General features: G+C 45.7%; 1 protein-coding gene across 3 annotated transcripts; it reads right to left on the minus strand.

Annotated features, from left to right (window-relative positions):
- Positions 1 to 1,971: 1,971 nt before the first annotated feature.
- Positions 1,972 to 24,415, minus strand: TENT5C (terminal nucleotidyltransferase 5C). Of its 3 annotated transcripts, none has more exons than XM_017524172.2 (2): positions 24,218 to 24,415; positions 1,972 to 7,519 (listed from the first exon to the last, which is right to left on the minus strand). In XM_017524172.2, the coding sequence occupies exon 2, from the start codon at positions 7,490 to 7,492 to the stop codon at positions 6,317 to 6,319; it is 1,176 nt and encodes a 391-aa protein (XP_017379661.1). In that variant the 5' UTR covers positions 7,493 to 7,519; positions 24,218 to 24,415; the 3' UTR covers positions 1,972 to 6,316. The 3 variants fall into 3 exon arrangements, with proteins under 3 accessions (XP_017379661.1, XP_017379660.1, XP_037592923.1); XM_017524171.2 differs by lacking the exon at positions 24,218 to 24,415 and adding an exon at positions 17,482 to 17,622; XM_037736995.1 differs by lacking the exon at positions 24,218 to 24,415 and adding an exon at positions 23,377 to 23,455 and having other exon boundaries at positions 1,997 to 7,519.
- Between the last annotated feature and the right edge of the window lie 504 nt (positions 24,416 to 24,919).

Raw genomic sequence — 24,919 nt, forward strand, 5'->3', positions numbered from 1 at the left:
AGGCTGAGGAATGAACACTTGGAGACAGCATGAGAGGAATTCTAAAACACCAGAAGGGTAGGTCTGCCAGGACTGAGTGGGTGGGGAGTTCAACATAATACCGCTGAGTGTGAAGACTGCAACCCTTAGTACAGACCTTGCTCAGGGGGCCAAGAGCTTCTGTTCAATTGTGTTAGTGTCCAGGACATGACTGCGCATTCCAGGAAGCTGAGCACCAGCACATCCCACGCAAGTTGTCCTGCACATAAGTATTGGTCTGGACAACGTCTGGGACTGAAATGGTTTCTGGCACCAAAATAAGGCATTACGACACATTCAGGTAAATAACCAGGATTCAGCCTCCAAGTGGCCAGGGGCCCAAGGACAAGTCTTCCAGGGAAAAACCTATCCAGTTCAAAGCACCAAATCTATGCCAGTGACATGAAAAGTGGGCAGAGAATGAAGCATTCAGGCATTCAAAATGTGGGTGAAGAGCTGATGCAACCCAGCAAGGACATAAATAGAGCAGGAAGGGGGAGGTGGCAGACATAGGGCCTGGTAAGCCAGAGAAGGTGAGGACGGGGGTGACATTTGGCTGAGATTTTAGAAGCCTGCTGTGGGGTCAGGTGCCTGGAAGAAGCTGTGTGCTCCAGAAGTCCAAGTAGGCCAGCTTAGCACAGTAGGTCGAAGGATAGGAAGGGAGACTAGGGCTAGCCAGCTGTCAAGGGCTCCAGACATCTGCTCTTGCACAGAAGGGTCTTAAGCAGGTTTTAATGTATGGGAGGGGTCCAGGCACATCTGTTTTAGAAAGACCCCTTCAAAGAGTCAAGAAAAAGAGAGGCAAGTGAGAAGACTCATGAAATAGCCCAAGCAAGAGCTGAAAGCAACCAAGAGGGCAGAGTCAAGAAACATTTCAGAAGCTACACGCAGTAAAAATGAGGAGGAAGAGGATCCTGGGGATGGCTGACGGGCAAACCTAAGATCAGAAAACTGCTCTTCAGTGATCCCCATTCTTGCGGTGAAAAGAGAAGAATGTCACATTCCAACCTTCATGAGCACTTCCAGATCTAGACAGTGTCTAACCGATGCGAGTAGATGACTAGAACAAAGGTAGTCCACCATAAAACTAAAGAGGCCACTGACGTGGATGTGGACGGGCAGTGAAGGAAGGAGTCCAGAGGCCACATGGGTAGTGTGAGCTGGCAGTCAGGGCTTGAGAGGAGCAAGGGTGACTTACTGAGTCAACATGCAGAAGACGTGATCGGGAAGGACTCCACATCTACCAGACTCCAGAGCATGTGCGTCCTTGACTGAAATGTTTAAGCGGGAGCAGGGACAGGTAGAGGCAAGGGGGTGAATGATTTGACATACAGCCAAAGACGTAAGTTTCATGAGGACAGTTAGGAGAGCACCAGAGGAGTTCAAAGAAATTCCACACAGAAGGGATGCCATGGAAGCAGCAGGAATTGGGGTGGGCAGGGGTTGTTGTGAATTAGATCAAAGGAATGAGGAGGAAGGTTGCTAACCAAAGTCTACAGCATCTTTTTATATCCTTCAAACATCTATCAGTCACTCCAAGTATCACTTGTTCACTTCTATACTTCTTTAAAAACGTGAAGAAACTACAGTAGTAGTTGTACATGCATGGCGAAAGTTGTTTTCTTTGTTGTTATTGAAACAGCTAGCAGCTAAGGGCACAAATTAAACAAGCTGCCAGCAAAGGCAGATTGCAAGACTACATCTGCCATGAGTATTACCTAGAAGGCGCGGTGGTCAACAAGCAAGCCTAGTTTAAGTTTGTCAGGCACCTTGAAAAAGAGCCCAAATATTAAGGGATTTACGGTCTCCAAGTTAACCACATAGCCCTCCCACCAAAGCAAGCATCTGTCCTTCGGAGAAGCATTCAAGGCTGATGTTGACAGATAGGAATATCTCTAGTCGATATGTTTCCTGAAACCTAAAACGAATTCATCATTGAGAGACAAATCAATGAGCATGAATCACAAGTTTTATTTCCATTTTAAATATACCTTTATTTCTCAAACTCAAAGCTTTATTTTATCAAGTTCTAACACATTTTGCATTGACAAGTGATTTCATCCGCATCAAGTAAGGTTAGTGACCATTACCAAAGAGGAAACCCCAGACCTCCTAGGGACTGCTAAGAAATTAATATTTCAAAGGCTATGTAAATGTAGAACAAAAAGTTTCAATTTAGTCTAATGGGTATCTATTTTTCATCTATATTTAGAAATAAGTTGCTGCCTTAGGAAAATTAGATTTTTATCCATTCAAATAAAATACCAGATAAGTTGAGATTTAAAAATAAAAAAAAAAAAAAAAAAAACGCCCACAGATCTGTATTATTTAGCTACTTCCTCTTTAGTAGATGGTCATTTCACCTTCCTACGCAAACACACAGGAGAATTTGCACCAACTCTCACCAGCCCAGGCAAAACTCTAAGCATTTTATTTAGCTTACACTTCAATTGTTTTTAAAAAAGTGATAGGTAAACAAGATTTAGGCACTTGAACTCACAGACACACAGTCTTTTCCTGATCTTCACCTTAGAGGTTTCCACAAAGAATCCTGAAAAGTTGCCAGATCTTTTAAAACACCTCTCCTCAACACACACCAGCCCCGCCCCTGACTTGGTCCTCTGATTGTAACTGGTTGAATTGGAATATGTTCCAAAGTCAGCTGTGAAATTCTAGTCTCTGCAAGATTAAGGATATCAATCTAACCTTGGAAACTGGATCCTTACAGAATTCCCTGGCACAGAGCTCCAGTCAGACACCAAGGAAGGAATGGCCCCCGTTAAGCATCAGGGTCTCGTCTCACCACTGGGTAACTACTTTGCTCCCTAGAACATTTGATCTAAGAATATAGCTGCATCCTAATCCAAGGCACCAACCAGTACCAGAAAAGAAGCTACAAAGGAATTATTCCTAAAGTTAGGAAGTTGCTTTTGAGTGGCACCCTTTCCCAAAGTCAACAATGCAGTACTAGTTAAAATCCTAATGTACCATAAAGGGGTCAGTGCAGAGGTGAAGCTGAAGAATCAGCAGATTCAGGGCTTTAACAATTGATTAATGTGTCACCACAAGACACAAGTTCTTACACAGCTTGCTATGACTCAAACCCCAATGAAAATCAAACTGGAAAGAGCAAACTGAAATGCCAGACTACATCTGTACCATCTGTCATTAACTAAGCATCATCTTTCCTACCCAACTCAGCCCATCTGCCAGGTCCCCCAGGTGTGGGCCATGCCACATCCCATAGGCATTCCATCAGGAACTCCGATCAGAAGGCGTTGGTAATAGAGTTCAGGTTCCAGCATTGAAATTGCTGAATGAGGAAACACTCTGTGATGGGCAAGGTAAGACTTAAAAAGGACACTAGAGCTCCAAGCCAGGAATCCAGTGTGTGTTTTTCTGCCAACGTGAGGGGAATAGGTGCTGTTTTCATCTCACTGATGCTCAACCCGACTCCAGGCAGCGGGCTAGAAGAACAGGCTGCAGACATGCCGAAAGCATCAGAAAACAGTCAGAAATCAGAGCCCTGAAGCAAATGAGAGTTGCTTAAGTTTAGATTAGAACTGGCATGTGAACTTCAGTGCCCTCTGCCGCTGCCGAGTTTCATGTTACTCAACACACACATGCGCGCGCGCATGCGCGCGCGCGCACACACACACACACACACACACACACACACACACACGAACCACTGCACTCAGTACAAGTTCAGGGTACCTGGTGCTTATGTGAGCATTAGGAAAGGCAGGTTTCAGCTAGAATTTCCAGGCACCTGAAATTCAAGGTTGCCTGGCCTATTCTGAGGCTGGCAAAAGGCTCATAGAGCAAGTAGAGACATCTCTAGCCTCGGGGTTGTGTTTTAAAAGTACAGCTTTGGTCAGTGCAGCTTTTTACCCTGATAGCTCTAGAACACAGGTCTATTTCTCAAACTACAAAAAGATCTGAGCTCACTAAAAAGGTCAGGTGAAGGGAATTCAAGACCACCATGGTGCAATGGTGGCAAAGACTAGGGACTGGGTCTTTCTTGCAACTTCTGTGCCTCCTTTCATCCTCAGAAGAGGACTATTACCAGATAGGAAAAAAACATAAGCAGAGAGAACCCCCAAGGACAAAATGGAAATTTAATTACTTGATGCAGATCTTATCTTCATCTGGTGCCTCATTACCCTGGTCCCCAAGCCTTCTAAGTAAAAGAAATACTGATTGCTGTTAGCAAGTGCTTATGTTGGCAGCTTCATCATGTTTCAAAGCTTTGGTTCAACACATCTGTCATTTTTGTGCAAACAAATGCCATTTGACCACAATGGCAGCTTTTTAAGGTCATGAATGACCAGATAGTTTTCAAAGTTGGGATCACTCTTTATTGGGATTCACTCTTCATTGCCCCACTCTTAACGCTGAAGCACACTGGGTCCCCTCAGTTAGAACCGGGCTTGACTCAAAGCCGGTGAATTCAAATATAACGAAGGCTCACAGGGAAACAGGAGCCGATTACAGTGCGTGGCCTCTAGTCACCTAATGTAGCATAACATAGATGCCAGCTAAGCCTTGAGTTATAGTCATGTCTGATTAAGAGGACCAAGACATCACATTCCAGAATCAGCCTGAAAAATACACTTTTAGAAAAAGGTAAACCACTCATTTTCTACTAAGCTCTTTTGCATTAAGATAACTTCATTGCTTAAAGCAAGGAGAAAACAATCACCCTGGGCTTTGGGTTTTTATAGCCACAGAAGAAAAAAAAAAAAAAATCAGGAGCATAAATTTGAATCATTTTAGACACCAAGCTGGCTGGCAATATTGAGTGTCTCTGCCCTAAAGTGATGCTTTCTAAGCGATCCCACAAAACATTTCAAAACACATAATCTCATCTAAACCTACTGGAAAAGGCCACAGTAGCCTAGAACTCTCTCATTTACTATGATTTCAACTAGAGATTAACACTGTTTTCCTTCTAAAGTGCAGAATATAAATGAGTCAAATCTACCAGAATAAGGAAGAGCATTCTCATTTGCTCAATTCTTCCCAAATATGCTGGAATGATTTCAAAGTGCCTTGGTAGCTCCAATGCACACAAGGCCAGGCTTAATGCTAACCCCTCTACCTTTCCCTTCACACACAGCAAGAAGACAGCAGGTTAGGTTCTAAAGCAGTTCCACAGGTCACTCAGTTCTACTGAAATTCCTGAATTGAGTTGCTGTCAAACACACCTGGAGAAGGAAGTCACTATTTTTGAAAAAACAAGAAGAACACAAACAAAAAACAGCCAAAGTACTCCAGAAGAACAGCTTTGTCATACTTGGAATGTGACCAAAATGGGTTTCCAATTAAAACATGGGAAGACCCTTATGTCAGTTACCACAATGACTCTGGACTCGGCGCAATCCTTAGTCTTAGAAAGAATAAAACCAAAGTCAGCCATGAAAGAGCTGATGAGGAAAAAAGAAAAAAAAAAAGGTGGAGAGCCATTTAATAAGAATTTCTTAAAGAAAAAAAAACTGAACATTCATGTTTCCTACTTACAATCAGCCCCTCCCACTACCACCACAATTCTACTTAAATATTATGTTCCACATTTTATTTTGTTTTCAAGTTACATTTCAAGAAAAGGTCATTTTTTTTCCCCCTCAGCAATATCTCGCAATTCCTCAGCATAGTATGGCATGTAAACCATAAACCACTTTCAACCAGGTCTGAACTCTCCAGCTATTGGCTTTGGTTTATTGATGAATGACATTCTCAGCTCCGCTGACAGGGAATAAACAAAGCAATTCAGTCCCTTGAACAAAAATTAAGTCACAAGAGCACCCTCGTGTTTACCATTTTCTGCCTGACTAAAATTGATACAAGAGAAGAAGTTATCAGCACAACTTTCACGTAACTGCTGAGAATCCCAAGTGAGGGCCAACACAGCCTATTCATTCGGGGCTCGAGAGAGAAGCCACGTAGCTTAGCACTTCTCTTGCGTTGCCCAGACTCTCCCAATCTCAGTTATTGCACAGAGCTCAATCCCCACATGCTAATGTTTGGGACGTGACATGTTAGTGTCTATCTTGGAAAGATGTGGATAGGTCATGCTTCCTACAGCATTTTCCAACGTGGCACTGTAATATGGGTCCTTTTAGGGTTGGCTCATGATACACTGTAGACCCATTCCAATGGGTACACACACAAAAAAGCAGAATCAGAGCTGAGTTCCCCTTTAAAAGCCAAACACCTACATCTAGAAGGAGAATCCCCTACCTGAGAGCCCTGGCCCTACTGGGGTTCCCATTGTGGAAACCCTCAGGTCTCAAGGTTAGTTACAGGGCAGCCAGGTAGGGTACGGTTGGCTGTAGGTAACTGGAGGATGGGCAACGTAGTAGTTGCTGAAGTTGCCGTCACTGACGTAAGGAGCTGGCTGGTAGTAACAGGTGACGTTGGTGGCACTGGGGATGATGTTTTGTTCCGCCAGCACACGCAAGGCCAGGAGGGAGATGAGGTTCAGGGTCTGCCTACGCTCATGCCCCATGAGACACACGGTGCTCTCGTTCACCACCCTGCGGAGGATCATGAGGTAGTCATACTTGCTTCTCTCTTCTTCGGCAAAGTGGTTCTGAAGGTAGGTCTCCAACTTCCTTTGCTGTTCAAGGATGTCCGGGAAGTCGATGAAGAATCTGGAGCACATGTAGCGCTCTAGAGTTTTGATTTCTTCCTGGTCTGTGGGCCTGAAGTCCCGCACAAGAAGGTTGCTGTACTTGAGAAGTCCCCCGCCTCTGATTTCTTCTGGGTTCTTGGTGGCGATCAGTCTGTTCTGCAGATGGTCAAAAGCTTCCTCAAAGTCCCCGTACATGCTCTCCCCAATCACGGTGGGGTGGAAGTGCTCAGAGATGGGGTTACTGGAACAGTCATAGAAGAAAAGCAAAGAATCCAGGATGATTTGGAAAGAGTCCACACTGAACTCAAACTGACGCCGAATGGAGTCGACAAACTTCAGCTCCACGTTCTTCCCGTTCTTGTTGGAGAGCGAGATCAGGCTCCAACGGTCAGTGTCCGTGCAAACCTTCACTAGCTTCTGCACGTATGCCTCCTTCAGAGTGACTGGACTGATTTTAAGCTTGTTCACACCCTCTGGCAGGAAGTTCAGAAGGGAACACAGAACCACATCTCTAACCAGCTGAAATTCTGCCTCTGTTGGAAGGGCCACATGGAAGATGAGGTCCAGGTCTTTGCAGCCCAAGCCATTGTCTTTGACCAAAACGTGGCCAGCTGCAGAGCCATTCAGCCGGACGTCCTGCACTTTGATGCCTGCCTCCTCCAGCTGACTGCGGACGGTCTGGACGATGTCCTTCAGAGTCATGTCCAAGGTTGGAAAGTTGCCTCGTCCGTGGATAGGTACGACCTCGGTCAGGACCTCGTGCAGCCGGCTAACCTGATCCCAGTTGAGCACACTGAAGGACGTGCAGTCCCCGGTACAGCTGCTCTCCTCTGCCATCTTCAGGGGATGTTCTGGCTGTGAAAACTGAAAGTGAGGGGTGAGAAACAGAGTTAGGATCTACTTCTACATGGCAAAGCAGCTTGAGGAACTCAGATATTGTTTAATCTCTGAACACCTTCTTGTAACGTGGTGATAAACAGCACCTGCTGCTAGGTGTTGCCCTGAGGACTAAATGAGTTAAATATGTGAAAAGCTGCCTCCACAGAAAAGGACAAAAACACGCAAACACATTCTATCATGCTTTAGATGACTTCATAGTTTTGCTTTGTTTGGGGTTTTGTCATTTTGCTTGTTTTTTTTCTGGGTGTGGGTGGAGCGTGCTGAAATGGAGTGTGCTTCAAATGTTCTAAAAACAGAATATTAGCGAACCATAAAGGACCACAGTTGAATTAGGTACTTCTCCAGCTTTTTGGCTGCCTAACCACATCTTGACCTGGTTGACACCTAGGCTACAACACTCACACAGAGGACACACAACACACACACACACACACACACACACACACACATGCACACACACACGACTTCCCTCACTTCACAAGAAGATGGATTCTCAACTTTGGGCTACAACCTCACCAGTAAGTGGCAGGCCAACCCCTTCTAGTGGAATAAAACATGTTCCCTAAGCAAAATTCCCATGTCCCTTTCATTTATGGGAGAACTCTCTCCTAACAAGGACTTCTGTCATCTCGGGTAGAACCAAAGAGTTGTTTTTATGACAAAATTTCTAGTCAACAACGGGTTAGGGCACCTATGTACTGGAGCCACTCTTCCCAGGCAAGGAAGCCTGACACGGGACATGGCCAGCTTCCTCAGGGCGTGTGCACCTTCCGGTGTACTTTGAAAGTGGTATCTTTAAGATACCCAAGGAGAAGAAAGCTGGCACGGATTACTAGGAGAAAAACACCCCTTCATCTGCTAGGACCACAGAGTTTTCCAAGTAATTTTCAGCTATGCTGTACTTATCAAAAAATAAAACACAATGGATCCCTGGAAATCCTAACATATAAAAACAAATACTCATCTATTAAAAAGTCAAGGTGCCTGTAGAGCCATGAGTCGAATATTTGCTAGATGGATATAAAACCCAAAGCAAAGAGTCAAGGTGCTGGCCTCAGATTTCACTGTGAACAGTTTTCCCACCCCTTCTGGCTTTCTGACTTGCTAGACACACACAAAACCCATCCCAATGACTTCTGCAGTTTCATTGTTTGGAAGCTGCTATGTTTGAATACCCATCGGCATGCATTCTCCTGGGGTTCCAACATGGATTTCTGGCCTGCACTGGTGCCAGGGATCCCCTATGGCTGTTACTTGGTTGTCAGGGCATTGCTGGGCACATGGAGATGAGCTCTTCAGGCACTCCCATCAAGAAGGGGGTGAGAATACAGGCATCAATACAAGGCATTGTGTGGTGTAGACAACTCTAGTAGGGGAAATAAAATGTAACATAAAAGTGGAAGAAAGGGTGTCCCTGATTGGGGTGAACAGGAAGGCCACAGAGGAGTTCACTCATGGAGAGGGGACACAAGCCAGCGGAAAGACAACATGGGCACTTGGTCGGGGCAAGGAGGCAGAAAGCAGTGGGCAGAGCATGTGATCACAGCAGGCTCTGCAGGGCCCATCTGGGGATGAGTGCTCTAGTGTTCACTACAGGGTACTCATGGAGGGGAAGACAAAAGTTTACAAGCCTCTGAACAGCATGAAAAGGTCCTAGGCTATCTAGATCATCTTACAAAGCACTTCTGGGTTATGGATCCCAAGCAAAATCTGTGATGAATGATGTTTAATTGTGATACGTTTGGCTTCAAGGCAGCTTTGGGGACAGCAGAGTTCTCTTTTTGCCGTGCTCTCTGAACACTTAGCAGTTCTTCGTGATCTCTCATGATTAGCACGCAGTACATTTGTGTCCACTGTATGTGCCACACCAGCAATCCCCAACCTTTCTGGCATCAGGGACCAGTTTTGTGGCAGACGATTTTTCCATGGACTGTGGTGGTGGGGCGGCGGGGGGGATAGTTGCAGGATGAGCCTCTTCCTGTTCCACCCTCAGATCATCAGGATTTAGTTAAGAGGCTCATAATGAGGGCACAGCCTAGATCCCTCATCACATGCTCAGTCCACAACAGGCTTCACACTCGTATGAGCATCTAATGCGCTGCTCATCTGACAGGTGACAGAGCTCTAGTGGTGATGCTCGCTCACCTCCCGCTCAGCTCCTGCTGTGCCATCCAGTTCCTAACAGGCCACGGATTGGTCTTGGTTCATGGTCTGGTGGTTGGGGACCCCTGAGCTACACAAGTAAGTTCAAATAATTACATAAAGTTATGGTGCTGTCTTTACTGTGACCAGAGCTAGACTATGATTTGGTGGCATGGGTTTTCTAGATTTCAGGTATGTTGGTCTACCTAAAGAAATACAACTTGCTTTCTACTGTGTATCACCTGTTGTACTTTCAAGGTTAGTCTTTATGACACAGGCATGAGAAGTCACACAGCAACCAGAGGCTGTAACACTATCAGTCCTTGAGATACAAGTAACAATTTTAAGAAAATCTCCAGGAAGAACCTCAATAATGTTACAGAGGAGAATAACTGTTGGAATACATTTTGATTCAAGTCTTTTTTCCAGGAGTTGTTCAAAAAGACATCACATAGGATTAAAGTCAGGACTACACCTATGCTAGAACGCTGGTTCTGAGCATCAGAGGAGGGACATCTGACACTAGTGACAATCTGGACACTACAAGTCTTTTTTTTTGGGGGGGTGGGTGGAAGTATCTAGGGTTGAGATTTTTATCTATTTTAAAGTATGTGAACTTCTAGTAGATTCGAAGTTAGAATTTATTTTAGAATTTGTAAGGTTCATAGGAGAGGCAGAAATAGCCAGAAAACGTTATGAAAAATAGGAATGATATATACTAGCCTGTAATGGATATCACAAAACCATAATAATTGAAATAGCATGTTATTGGCTCAAAAACACAAATCGATGGAACAAAATTTTTTAAATCTAGAAATAAAATCAAATATTTAAAGGGATTTAGTATATAACTGAAGGAGGCATTTCAGAATAGTAAAGTGAAAAACATATCTGGATGGTTACCTAAATTATAAAAAGAAGAAAAGGGGGCTCCCTACCTCATGCCAAACTAAGATCTAGATTGGACAGATCAAAGACTAAATGTAAAAGCATGAAACTCTAAGAGTACTGGGGGGAAAATGCATTTATATATACTTACACTGAGTGGGTAGTTTTGTTTTATAAGTCACACAAAACCTAAAACCCTCAAAAATGGCTATACTTGACTATATAATCAAAAACACCATACAGTCAGAGGGAAAAATTAGGAAAAATATTTGTAACATTAAGCAAAGTACTCACTTCCTTAACGAGTAAGGAGCTTCAACAAATTGGAAATACCAGAACCCCAACAGAGAAGGGGCAAAGGACAACAGCTACTTCTCAGACACACAATACAGTCAACTGTCCTTGAGAGAGAGCCAGATTAAAACCTCGATGTATCATTTTTATCTATCAAATGGACGAAGATCAGTAAGTCTGATGTGTGGGAATCAGACACCTTTGGTATACTGCTTATGGGCTCTCTCTGGACACAAGACGCTTAATTTTAAGGATATACACACTTTGGCATAGGGATTCTACTTCTGGTATGTCTACTTTGAATTTTATCCTATGGTATAGTTGCAAGTATATACAAAATATTCATTGGAGAATTATTTATAAAGCTATAAGTATTCACCAATAGAAGATGGTTAAATGATCTGACGTGTGTATAAAACAGTATAGAAAAGCATGCAGTTGTTCAAAGAATGGTGGCTGTTCTTTCTGTATGACTGAAATGCTCATCAAGACTCATTAACAGAAAAACCAAATGCAAAACTGTTAAAGTCTACGCTTATACAAGCATATAAAGTCTCTGGAAACATACACAATTAGTAGTTTTAGCCTGTACCAAATACTGCCTCTAGTTTGGAGGAAGTAGATCCAAAGTTAGAAGACGAAAACTTGTTTTCTGCCCTTTGAATTTGGAATCCATATATGTATTAGTTGAAGGAAAATTAAAACCTTATGATCCATGTCCTAAAGCTTTTCCCTTAGGAGCCTCCTATTCATCTGCTGCCTTATTTAAGGTCTTCAATTCCCTTTTTCCTTCCCATCCCTCCCTCTACATTCCTCATTCCCACATGCATGTGCCAAAATTAAATACACTTGGAAGCTTCCTCTCCAAGCCATAAATGCTCATCTCTACAGATAAGGGGACGAACAGGGGAAGAGAGACTTTTTTCTCTAGACTGCCTTTCAGTCAAGTTTCTACTCATACTTTTTAAAAGAAGATGTTCATTAAAAAGCTCTCTAAGTAATGCAAATTGATCCCCTCCTCTCATTCTGTTAACAATAACAAAAAAATTCTGCGTCACAAAATTGCTACTTCTCATTTCAAACATGTAACTACCCTTGTGATGCTGTTAAGTTGGTTACTGGCTACAGTTACAAAAACTTTAATACTTTTTCATAAATACAATACGCCTGTGGTTAACATCTTCCATGCCAACTTCTTCTCATACATATATGAATATTGGAGCTAAATTCTGGGGGCAAAAGTCTGTGTAAAGCACACTGTGGGACATGACAAACGCCAAGTCTATGGTGTAGTTTATCACTCTCCCAATTTACCATGATTTACACATAGGGGAGCTTAAGCCATCAAAGACACAAATTTAGGCTGGGTTCACAATGAGTGCTTAGCTCATTACAAGAGCACAAAATAAGTCACTTGTGCCTATTAGAAAAGGGATTCTTCATTGTCCCTCCCTCATCCAATTTCAAATACCAAAAGTACGTTTTTAAGTTACTTAGACAAACGTTGCTATTACTAGAATAAACCCAAGTCATAGGCTCTCAGTTGGATAACACATCAGTGCTTAGTCCAACAGTTTTAGTTTTAATTAACCACGTTAAATCAACACTGAAATAATCCCTATATAAAAGAATCACGTGGGACACACATTCCCAATTCATGAAAGGCCCTGGTTAAAGGGAAATTCTAGTTAGCAGAATTAGCAAAATAGAGAACAAATTAATTTGAAGCCTAGTAAATTCAAACTAAAGTGAATTTCCCTTTTACTGTTTGAGAAACAGATTCATTGTATTTTGCACACTAGAAGTGGGGAAAGGTAAAAACCATACTTTTTTTCCTACAGATTTGAGAATTAAGGGTTTTTTTTTGGCAAATCAAGATGACCAACTTTCTCAGGTACTTTTGAACTCCATTTTCTTCTGTTATCTAACTTCTGTTAGCTAATATACACACACTGAAGGGGGAAAAAAAGAGGTTTGCAGAGATGGCAGCAAAAGAAGAAAGGAAAAGGCGAACTAGGCCAGAAGGTTAAACCAAGGTCCCTGAGAAACAGTCTGAGGTCTAATCTAATTTCCCACTGTCCAGGGCAGAGCTGCTCAAAGCAAGTTGGTCAGAAAATGTACGTCTGAGCACTAAACGGGGGTGGGGGGGCGGAACTATTTCTAATCCTGCTTCTCTGGACTAGCCAATGAACTCCAGAAACATGATGAAAGTGTGAGGGACCCAAGGTGGGCAAGCACAAGAGGCAGGTGCACGAGCTGGGGGTGGGGAGGGAACTGCGAGCATTTATTACACTTGCACACAGGTCTTTGGTCAAAGCAACATTAATTCTTATTTTGTGCCTGGCATTAGATGTAGAAACCGTCCACAGGGTTCTTGGTATGTGCGGAGACATACTTCTATCAAGTTAAGGACTGAATATATTTAACTCTAGGTCTGTGATCTTTAACATGAAAACTATGGAAGTAATTGTCTGGAAAATTTCGGGAAAATGCAAGGCTTGAACTGAGGCTCTCAGCAGTCCAGAGGCCACTAAGCATTACCTTCTAATGAACCTCCTGTGGGTTTATGAATAACAAAAGAAAATCAAACACACTTCATTCCTTTGATAACAAATGCTCTTTCACTGTTTCTGGATGTTACCTCAAACGTGTGGTTCTTCCCAGTAAAACTTTCTAACCCAGGGTAAGAGCTGGAATCTTGGGCAATGGACCAAGCTTGGTGAAAGACTCCAAGAGAAGTGTGTACATGGAACCAAGACACCTGCCAGCCCTGGCTCCTGGCCAACAGGGGACCCGTGCACCTGTGGCTCTTCCCACACATCTTCCACACAAACTCCTCCCCCGTGTACAAGAGGGCACTTGAGACAAAAAGACACCATTCCATTACATATGAAAACCTAGGGAATTGAAGCAGAAGTAAAAGTGGTGGCAATACACTTCATACTATCCTATCCCACTTCTTCCCTTAGCAAGACAAGTGAATGAGAACCACAACTCTGAGATTATTTCTTATTTGCTTGTGAAATGAAGGGTGTAGAGGTGAGTGTCGAAGCAAGTGAAATAGTACCTAGTATGAGCTCCTTCACTTCAATTTCCATCTAATCCTCACACTCTAAGGAAGCTACGAAAGTCCCTTTTTCACAAGTTAAGTTTTAAGGTTCAGAAAAGGTTGCGCGAACTGACCACAGGTCTTCAAATGCAGGACTAGTGTCTTAAGTCTGGGAACCGGTGACCCCCTCCACCAAGCTCAAGATCTGCCACGTGGGCTGGGAGGTGAAGACCGACAAGCACATGTCACAACCCACACGTGCACTGGGCTCACCAGTTCTTGTAGCCGCTAAAGTGATCTTTTCTAAAATAGATGTTATTTGTCCTCCCAAAAAAGGACAAAGCAAGCTTCTGGTCACTATATAATCGTGAGACCTCATCTTTCCATTGCCCCCCGTCCTCACCATATATATCGTAGATAACAGAGAGCTGGAGTCAGCCTTTACTCTCTGCTTTTGTGCAGGTTCCAGTTAAGCAAAAGGTGTCAGGTGGCTTAGAGGAGCCCCGCAGAGAGACACCAAGGAAGATAATGGCTTGCCACAGTGTATGGGAAATCCCACTTCTCAGTGCGGGTGCACATCGATTGTTTCATAGCATGAACGTCCAGTTCTGCCCACACCCTTTCCCTGGCAGGTACTAATACATGCAGAGCCCTCCAAGGGCTCTTCATATAGCAGCAGCCAAGGCCATGGCCAGGAGACACCAAATGTGACTAGATGTTTAGCCAGTGCCCTAATGAGCCCCCAAACTATTTTACAACATCACAAGTGAGCAGCAAAACAGTGTTTTCAGGGCCGTATCTGGATCAATCATTTGATTCCTCTAACAACCCTATAAAAGAGATACCATTCCCCCCAGTCCCCCACGGGAAAACTGGAGAACAAAGAGTATGTGAAAATTGTAAACTGTTCAAGGATACACTGCTGGTGAGTAGCAGAAATATAATTTAAGAGTCTTCCTAAAAGGTGGATAGCTTTGGTGGGGCGGGAGTTTGAAGAGGAACTGGTTGGGCTTAGGTGGTCAGGGGAAGGCGATCGCAATTAAGCAGAAAGAAAAGGAAGGAAGGTATAACGATTTTTAAAAAAATAACATGGCAGGAAAGAAGTTTGACTAGACATGCCAAGGCCACCTGAGTGAGGTAAGGCCAGATGGCAAACGCTGAGAGCGAGGGAGAAGGATTTAGAACTGAAACATCTAACAACTGTCAGCACAGAAACTCCAAGCTGGAGCTGGAGCCAGCAGAGCTGAACATGATTAAGTGTAGAAATGCTAATCGTTATGCTAACATTTGTTTTAAAGTAGCAATGGCTAGGAGATGAAGGCCTAGGGTCCTAACTTCCCAGGGAGCTCCAAGATGCTGGCTAAGTTGCAGAGCAGTGGTTTTGGAGAAACCAAGTCCGGCCGAGGAGGGTGGATCATAAAGTCAAGAGATTGAGACCACCCTGGTCAACATGGTGAAACCCCGTCTCTACTAAAAATACAAAACATTAGCCGGGCATGGTGGCGTGCGCCTGTAGTCCCAGCTACTTGAGAGGCTGAGGCAGGAGAATTGCTTGAACCCAGGAGGCGGAGGTTGTGGTGAGCCAAGATCCCGCCATTGCACTCCAGCCTGGGTAACAAGAGTGAAACTCTGTCTCAAAAAAACAAACAAACAGAAACCAAGTCCAGGAGAGAGAGAGAGAACCCGAGATTGGAAGGTGCTGGGACAGTCAGCTTGCTGAACTAGTAATAAGAGAAAAAATTAATGGCGCAAGAAGGAGATTGTTAGGAATGGGCTGTCCTGATCCAGAAAACTAAGGCATGCTGGTTTTTTTTTTTTGCTCATGGACTAAAGGAACCACTACTGAGACTCGCTCTGATGGCTGGGAGATCAGAGTGTTGATAGGCTGATGAAGCAACAGACAGGACACTCGCTACAGTCAAGACGGCAACCTTCTGAGATCAAAGAAGACAATAACCCAACTGGAGCTACAGAGAAATGGTTGATAAATTTGCAGGGAGTGACCAGGACTTAAAGGGCTAGCCCAGGAAGGAGAGCTGGAACAAAACTGCAAAGCAGAAAGTCTGGAGGCGACATAGGACCTCATGAATGCGGAGCCTCAGACGGGACACCTGTCACTTCTCCCACCTGCGTGTTGTTTGAACCTTGAGATTCTTTCACCCATCAGAAAAGAGCCAGCTGCTTTGAATGACCATAGACCTTGGTCATTTTGCTTGGCATGTGCAGAAAGGAGAAAAACTAGGCTTAACGTGAATATGGTCTTCTGAGAAAAAAAAAAAAAAATCCTCCCTTACTCCTTGAATTCCTTGGCCTCGAGGATGAAGACCAGAAGTTATCTAGGAAGGGTTTGGGGGCAGCCTGAGGAAGGCTTTTGTCTGCCGGCTCCTCCCTAGCGCCAGACCCCCCAACTAGGGAGGGGGGCACATTCTGAAGACTCCTCCACAGCCCCAACACATGAAAGTTACAGATAACAGACACTTGATGTTTCAGGTACATAGAAAGGAGCTTAGATTATGAATGGCCTGAAGCAATAACACCAGATAAAATAATGCTTTACTTTTTAAAAGGCCAATAAAATATATCCTATGTTCACTATTTTTCCAAGATGTTATTTTCACAGTTGCCCACTTAAATACCCACATCACATTCTGCCTGAGTTCAGAGAAGTAACTGCCCTCGACCACAGAGCTGTGCCCAGAGAATACACGTCTAAGTCAGTGACGCCCTGAACTCCACAGTTGGTCTCTCTCACTCTCAGCTCCATCGCGTTCAGCCAGTCTCTCATTCTATTTTCTCAAGGCTATCATCATCCTCCAGCCACTTACCAATGATGTTTACTAGAGTCAAAAAATTTGGTTAGATTCCCACAGCAACTGGGACGCAGCATGAGCTCTGGAAAGCAGCCCTGGACTGAAACCCAGGCAGGCCACAGAACCAGGCTGTGATCTCGGCTGTTAGTGTCTAAGGGGCCTCCATAAATTCCCACTTCCCACTGAGAAGTGAGAAGCCAACACACAGTCTGAATGGTTGTCACTGGGCTCCGTCCACAGATACCCACACAATGACAACTCCAAACAGAAAGCTCTTTCCCACCTTTGAAAATAGGATGCTTAAGCAAGTGTGGGTGGAGAGATAACGCTGGAAGAACGAATGCTGTGGCTGCAAAACAGCAAACAGAATCAAAACATTGGCCCAGATATGGCAACAGGGATGCCACACAAGTTCCAGTGTTGAAAGGAATACTGTGACGTGGTTGCAAATGGAAATATTAACAAGGTCGGGACACAGACTTCTTCAGATGAAGGCTGGGCATAAAAGCCTTGATTTTTTTCCAAAGTGTCAGCATTAAGTGCTACATACATAACTTGAAATGGAAATAATCCTGCTGCTACTTGGTAACCACCTCCCCACCATCAAATGCTTCTTTCTAAATCAGAGGTGTTCCTGGTCTGAATTCATTGAAAGAGGTTCCCGAAGAGAACCTGCCTTTCTCTTTTAGAGATTGCGTAGACTGAGAAAAATGAGAATGATTCCTAAGGAGGAGACTGCTTACTGTAAGAATGACTCCGTTTACACACGATCCACAGGGTTTAAGAGCTGACAGCCTCTGGGTTTCTTCACAGGCTGCTTCCACAGGCGACTTTACCATCTAACTCTCCAGCCTAGAGCTTTAAACAGTTGTCCAAAAGGAAGATGTCAGTCAGCTAAAAAGTCCTGTCTAATCAATAGCAGTTTCCCTGCCTGGGCCTTATCAGGAAAGGGACAAGCAACTGTTAGTTCCTCAAATGCCACCCTTATCATACATTAGACACATAAACACACTCCATTCACAAGTGTCTAAATGTGAGCAGACCTCCATTTCAGAGCAGATGCCAACTACGTGCACAGTTCCGTCCGGGTTTTTGTTTTGTATGGGTCCTTCCTTGAGGAGTTAGCATTCGAGTTGCAGGTTCCAGACCTCCTCCCCATGTTTAGCACTTATCAAGTAATTAATGTGCTGCCACTAGACAGCTCAAACACCTTTGACTTGAAAGTGACTTCCTCTTGCAATTTCACTCAAATTTTAATTGTTAATAAAATTTAATTGCTGATAAACTGAGTCCTGGTCCCCTGCGAGTCTCAGAATATTTTAGCAGCAGCTCCTTGAAATCCTATTGCCTTATTATTCTCTAAGAAGCCATAAGAAAACAAAAGAATGAGCACCAGGCTACGAATCAAACACCACATGTTTTAGCGTCGTCTGACGCACAGGGTGAATGATTGTCAGTAAGTTAGCTGTAACTGACTTTCACGCTTTCAAAAATGTGCATGCCTGTGTTTTAAGCACTGCTCCAAGAGCTTGTGATACACCAGAAAGAAAGAGACAAAGAACCCTACCGCTGTAGAGCTTCTCCTTCTATAACTTTGGGTTGTTAACTCTTGCCTCCCACACGTGAAGAATGAGAATTTCAGAGTGAAACATTTTTGCTAGAGCTGTGCTTCCCAATACAGTAGGCACCGCCGTCAGTGCAAAAACACATCCTGGATACCAAAGGTGCGATATGATAAAAGGAATGTAAACTATCTCATTTAGATTTTTTATATTGATTATATATTTTATATTGATTCTACTGATCATATATTGAAATGATAAAATTTGATAAAGTAGATTAAATAGACTTATTTAAATGAATTTCACTTTTTTTGAGACAGGGTCTCACCCTATTGCTAAGGCTGGAGTGCAGTGGTGAGATCATGGCTCACTGCAGCCTTGATCTCCTGGGCTCAAGCAACTCCCCTGCCTCGGCCTCCTGAGTAGCTGGGATCACTACGCCCAGTGGCACTGTTCACAATAGCAAAGACTTGGAACCAACCCAAATGCCCATCGATGATAGGCTGGATAAAGAAAATGTGGCACATATACACCATGGAATACTATGCAGCCATAAAAAAGGATGAGTTCGCGTCCTTAACAGGGACAGGGATGAAGCTGGAAACCATCATTCTCAGCAAACTGACATGAGAACAGAAAAACCAGAACACTGCATGTTCTCACTCGTTAAGTAGGAGATGAACAGTGAGAACACATGGACACAGGGAGGGGAATATCACATACCTGGGCTTGTCGGGTAGGGGAGGCTAGGGGAGGGATAGCATTAGGAGAAAAATCTCATGTAGATGGCAGGGTGATGGATGCAGCGCATCACCATGGCACGTGTTTAACTATGTAACAAACCTGCATGTTCTGCACATGTACCCCAGAACTTAAAGTATAATTTTTAAAAAAAGAAATTTATAGAGATGGGGTCTTGCAGTGTCATACAGGCTGGTCTTGAACTCCTGGGCTCAAGGGGTCCTCCTGCCTCAGCCTCCCAAAGTCCCGAGATTACAGGAGTGAGTCACTGCCCCTGACCAAATTTCACCTACTTCTGCTCTTTAATGTGACTACTAAGAAGTTCATCGTGTCTCTCATATTTTTACTGGAGCGCACTGATCTAATTTATTGTCCTTACGATAATGAAGAAGCTGAAGCCTGAAGAGGTAAAGGCTCTGCCAGGACCAGAGCCCAGGTCTCCCCCACAGCTAAAGTCAGACCCAGAAGCGGAGAGGAGGTAAAAAGATGACAAACAGCCTGGACACAGGAGATAGCAGCAGCGCTAGCTGTAGCTGAGCAGCTGTGGGCAAGTCTCCAGACACAGATCAGGCACTCGATGAGTGTACGCGTCATCTCTGCTTCTGGTCAGTCCCCTTTCTGCTACCGCCGTACTGCGGTTATTCCACAGCAATGGCCACTGAAACCGCCCAAGTCCACATGGCACTGGCTAGCTGTGGAGATCCAAATGCCCATCTCTAACTACGACAAGCAGAGGGCAGCCATGGACGGAGTGCGTTTGGGGATCAGGGGAAGGCAGTCAGGCAAGGTGGAGGATTCCCTCTTCAATCTCCGTAAGGGCTAAGTAAGTTGAGAGGCTTGTGGCAACATGAGAGGGTGTGGGCAGTTCCAGGTTCATGGGTAAGTTTCTTTGAAAGTGTTTTTATAGGAGGCTAAGTATGGTAACATTATGGGGCTTTGTGCTTATTCAATCAAAGATAAAAATTTAAGAACCAGAAAAGAAGGTAGAAGGCAGAACTGTAAGAAAGCATTAATGAAGCGTGGTGTGAAATGAGGGGGTCCTCAGATGGGATAACGTCAGTCGGAAGCCTGTGGATTCAAAGTTTGGTGAGAAAGGAGTAGCATTCCTTTGTGCAGATATTTGAGTATGTGTTCCGTGAAGCAAAGAAAAGCAGTTAGGGAGGCTCTGCAATGGGGGGTTCAAGAGTAAAGAGTCAGGCATGGTCTTGAAGAGGAGGCTCAGTTTCCAGAGGTACGGGCCGTCCTGTGCACTTGGATGAGTTTCAGAAGCATGGGCTGCTGAACTGGCCAGAGGCAGGGAGGCAACACATTCACTGCCCTCATCAAGTTGCTGTCTACTGGCCCCTAAACCAGGGCAGTGATGACAGTGGGAAACAATAAAAAAGAGAAACAATCAGCAGAACTAGCAACTGAGTGAACACAGAGAGAGAAAAGGCTGAGTGAGCCACGTGAGGCTGGTGTCGGGGAGGTGGGGGAAGGATAGGAAGTGCTTAAGACAGTGGGTCTGGAGCTCAGCTTGAGGAGTTTCAGCTGCTGGTCAATTAGCAGTCACTGGCCCTCAGCTCCAAACCTATACCCCTGTGGCCTCTACTTAAAAGAGGACTCTGCCACCGGCCTGCCTGCCTCGCCGCACCGGAACACCCACTGCAAGTACGCCTCCCTCTTTGCAAGCCACCAAACAGGTATCCAAATGATAGAACACTTTCTGTATGCCAGGCCCGCACTATAAGCAGGCACTGGGGAGTCGGCAGTAAGCACAGATCCCGCTTGCTGGTGCTCATATGCCAGCGGCTGAGACTAATGAGAGAAATCGGAGTACCTCGAGTGCATCTTAAAGCCAGCTCAGCTCCTCTCGCATCCAGAAGTCTTCCAGAGGCATTTCCAAACACCATTCCCTCGGCGTCCTCAGCACCTGCCACTAACTACTGCCTGGGAAGCAATTAACTACTTGCTGACTCAATCCCAGTTATCCAAGAAATAAGCAACACTCCATGCAGTTTTGTGACCAAGACCGCAAGACTTTCATCTCAGGCTCTGAGACTAAAAAACATCCTACATGGAGAGTTGCTTGTTGTTTCAGGAAGTTCTCAAACAGTTCTAGAAGAGACTACAGGGGCCAGCTGTACAAAATCTGTTAATTCTAAGCAATTCGTAAGGCTTCCTTACCTAGTTGGGCTATATAAAGATGCTTCCCCTCAACTATTTGAATTCCAAATATAAGTTTCTTTATAATGCCTGCAGTGAAAGGGTAAAAATGTTTGAGACCTTATGGCCTGAAAAGACCACAAAAAATCAGCAGTACTAATGTAGCCAAGCAGCTTTAAACACATAAACACTTCTCTAAACACAGAGGTGTCTGCTTCATTATAATACAATTTATGCCAATTTAATGTACTACAGTCAAAACACCAAGATGGCAGGGAGCATTTCCCTACAGTGCCTTGTTTACCTCAATGACACAAAAAGCAACTAACCAGAGTAATGTTTTATCCCAAGTAACCTCACATTGCACGTTACTCCTTAACTCCTAAACACACACACATGCACACAAAATAGCAGATACACCCAGCGACAGGTGTGAGACCAAGAAACCCCAAAACACAAGTTTAGCTTAACTCATGAAACTAGTTTTGGGCTTCTACGACTTCTCTCTGTAATGGGAAAAAAAAAAAAAAAAAAGTTTCAATTCATCCACCAAGAGCACTTGGGTTGCCATTTTTTGGTAAGCAACGCCATGAACACAACGTATCAGAGACAAAAGATGAAAACAAGGTCCTATGTACTTGAGCAGTTAAAAAAAAAAAAAGTTTTTCCTTTAATGGAGTTTTAAAAATTACTATCAAATGTGTCTGGTGGTACTGTGAGAATAAAGGCACTACAGTCCACTTTTAAGTTATCTTTATTGCTGTGCTGTTTCTCGGACTTTCAGAAGTCTGAGGAATTCTCTGTTCTCTGACGGGTAATGCAAGATGTGCATAATCTGCCGGGGCCTTGAACACGGGTGGATGTGAGCTGAATGTGTGCACTGTGAGATATGGCTCAGTGGGGGTGGGCCTCTAGAACTCGGGAGATTTCAGTGGCTACTTGTGCTCACAGTAGAACAGAAGAAACCAGGTAGGGACAGCCACAGGTGCACAACTGAGTCACGCCACTCTGACAAGCAGGCCAAGAGCCAAATCCTTTCCTTCAGAGTTACATGGATTTAATCCCTGGATACAAGGTAGGTATTGTGGAAAAAACAGCTTAAGGAATACGGCTGTTAGTTCTTTGTGCTCACTAAGGTTACTTATGAAATTAGGGACCTTTGTTTTGCTAACAATTTAGAGGCCTGCTGGCAGTTTTTTTTTTTTAAAACTTTGTTACGGGACCTCCCTCCCCCCACATAGGTACTTGAACAATTATATACAATATACCAAAATCTTCCGAAAAACTGTTTGTTGAGAATATACGTACTCTAAAGCTATGGGTATACCTTAAGAAAAAAGTTTGTTATCTGAAATAAACTAAGCGTGACTCCAGAGATAATTTTGCATCTTCAGAAACAAGAATGTCAAAGAACAGAACCCCTGCAGCCCAGCTCTGAGGTTTCCCTAAAAGACCAGAGAAAAGTCAGCATTCTTTAGTCCCATTCCCCCTCCCCCTTTTCCACTGCAGGGCCTAACGTGGCCAGTCGCACACTCTCAATAATACCTTTGGGGATTTAAGACAGTACAATTCTGAGTAAGCTCTCCTACCACTCTTGTGGCTGCCCAACTTGCTTCCTGCCTCACTTCCTTGCCAAGTTACTCACGTTGAAAGGTTGCTGTCGCCAACAACGGTCACCCTCCTTCCTGCAAGCAGAGGGCAGCTGGGCCAGTTAGGAGTGTACTTTAGGAGGATCTAATCAAATCACCCTAACTTTATTTCCTGGGCTGGTTCAGTCTCCTAACCCACCTACAAAGTATCCTGAAATCCAAGTCGTCACAATACAAGTAATTATACACATAGTATTTGTAAAAGTTTTCTTACTATAAGTGCATTTTAAGCACTTCATTTGTATGCGCTTTATGCCTCCGTAAGAAAACAAAAATGTTAAATAGGAAGCAGGCCCCTACTTAATTAAGCCAGGGAACTGGCTAGAGCCCCGCAGAAGCCTACCTCCACCCTCCTTTTTGTCAAAAAGAGCCAAAGGGAAGGGAGCTGACACTATCCCTCCCACAGGGTTCAGCCCTTGACAGTGGGTTCTCCAGAAGCTCGCCAGGCATTCATTTCTCCAGGAGAGCGCCCTTGCTTGGAGGTAGCGCTGCCTGGTTTTCTCGCCCGCCGGCGTCGTGTTCAGGTGTGCAGGTTACCAACCTATATTCTTCAGAAAAGTCACCCTCCTCCGACTCGCCTCCCACCCTGCTCCCTCCGGCCTCGCGACCCGTGCAAAGGGAGTCCCCGACCTGCGACATCGCCCGGGGCAGCCGCACCGCTATCCGTCCGAGTCGACCCACTCGCCGCGGCTTTTCACCTACGCGGTAGGCAAGTTTCATTTTCAAAAGGGGAGTTGGCAGGTTTCACGGACACCGCATTCCCGAGAAGTTTCCGAGAGACGCGCGGCGCACAAGTCACTGGCTTGGATCCCTTTGCGGCTCATGGTGTCCACAGTCGGGTGTGAGTGCAGGAAAATTACGGACCTCCGCCCTTCTCCTTAAAACCCGGGTCTTGGCAATGAGCCTAGGAAGCGCCCCTCCCCTCCCCGGCCAGGCATCAGCCCGGGACCGCTGCGCCTCCAACTGCGCCGAGGGAAACCGCCGGACTGGGGTTCGCACTCCTCCGGCCGGCGAAGGCGAGCGCGCCCGCAGGACAGCGAGTCAGGAAGGGAGGAGGCGGCGGGGGCGCCGTCCCAGCCAGGTGGGGGCGAGGCGCCGATCGCACACTCTTCGGACGCCCCGCCGGCGCGCAGCCCGCGGGAGTTTGCCGAGCCCCGGGTCTCCGCAAAGCTGCAGCTCCCTCTCGGAGGGTCTCTTCTGGCCCTCTGGGGCTGGGGTGCCAGGGGCGGGGGGACAGGAACCCCGGGTGTCCGCACCTGCTCCCAGGCTGAGCAGAGCCCTGAGCGCTGCCGGGAGGGGGCGGACCCCGCGAATGAAGAGCTCGCGGCTCACGAGGCAGCCGCCGCATCCCGGCACTTTAGAGGAGGGGTTCGGGGACTCACCTGGGCCACGGAAGAGGAAGCGACAGAGGCAGGTCCTCGGCGCGGGCAGGCGCGGCCTCTGCAGCCCCCAGGCAGCGGCACCGAGTGAGCCGCCCCGCGGCCGCCCCCTGCGGTCTTATACGGCGGGCCACGCCTCCGTCCCCGCCCCCGAGCCGCCCTCCCGCGGGAGCCAGGGGCGGGGCGGGGCGGAGCCAGTGTCCTCGGGCCCCTCCGTCCGGCGCTGACGGCAGGGGCGGGGCGGACGCTGCCCTCTGATTGGCTCCTCGGGTGAATGGTTGCCGAGAGACGAGTAAATCCTCACGGCGGGAAGGGGCGGGGCACCGGGACGCAGCACTGCGCAAGCGCAACAGAGGGGCCGCGTCGACACCCCCTTCTCTCCGGAGTTAGTGGGACACCTCTCTTTCTGCTTAGCACGCTCTTCTGCCGTTCTTGCCGCACAGCTCTCCCCCAGGCCTTTCCCGGCTTTGTCTGGCTCTCGCAGGCCGGTGTTTCTTCCGCTTCTCTGGGACCTTCGCGCCGGTGCTCCCTCCCCCAGGAGTGTGGCGGGTAACGCCCACGCCCACCTCCGGCGTGTGTTTTGGAACTCGGAAAAACTGCGGTTCCTGGGCCCTGAACACCCTTCTGATTCCCCATGCGAACTGGCTGAAGGTGAAGGCGTGCTGGTCGGGCAGAGAGCCCCGGGGACCACCCGTGTGCAGTCAG

Source organism: Cebus imitator, unplaced genomic scaffold (assembly GCF_001604975.1).
Source record: "Cebus imitator isolate Cc_AM_T3 unplaced genomic scaffold, Cebus_imitator-1.0 Scaffold32, whole genome shotgun sequence".
Taxonomy (NCBI): Eukaryota; Metazoa; Chordata; class Mammalia; order Primates; family Cebidae; genus Cebus; species Cebus imitator.

Bases quoted from the DNA above. Each gene is read 5' to 3' on its own strand.
- TENT5C (XM_017524171.2), bottom strand. From the start codon at position 17,577: ATGGTAAAGTCGCCTGTGGAAGCAGCCTGTGAAGAAACCCAGAGGCTG. The intron at 7,520-17,481 runs GTAAGCAGTCTC...CCTCACTTTCAG, and splicing joins TAAACGGAGTCATTCTTACA to TTTTCACAGCCAGAACATCC.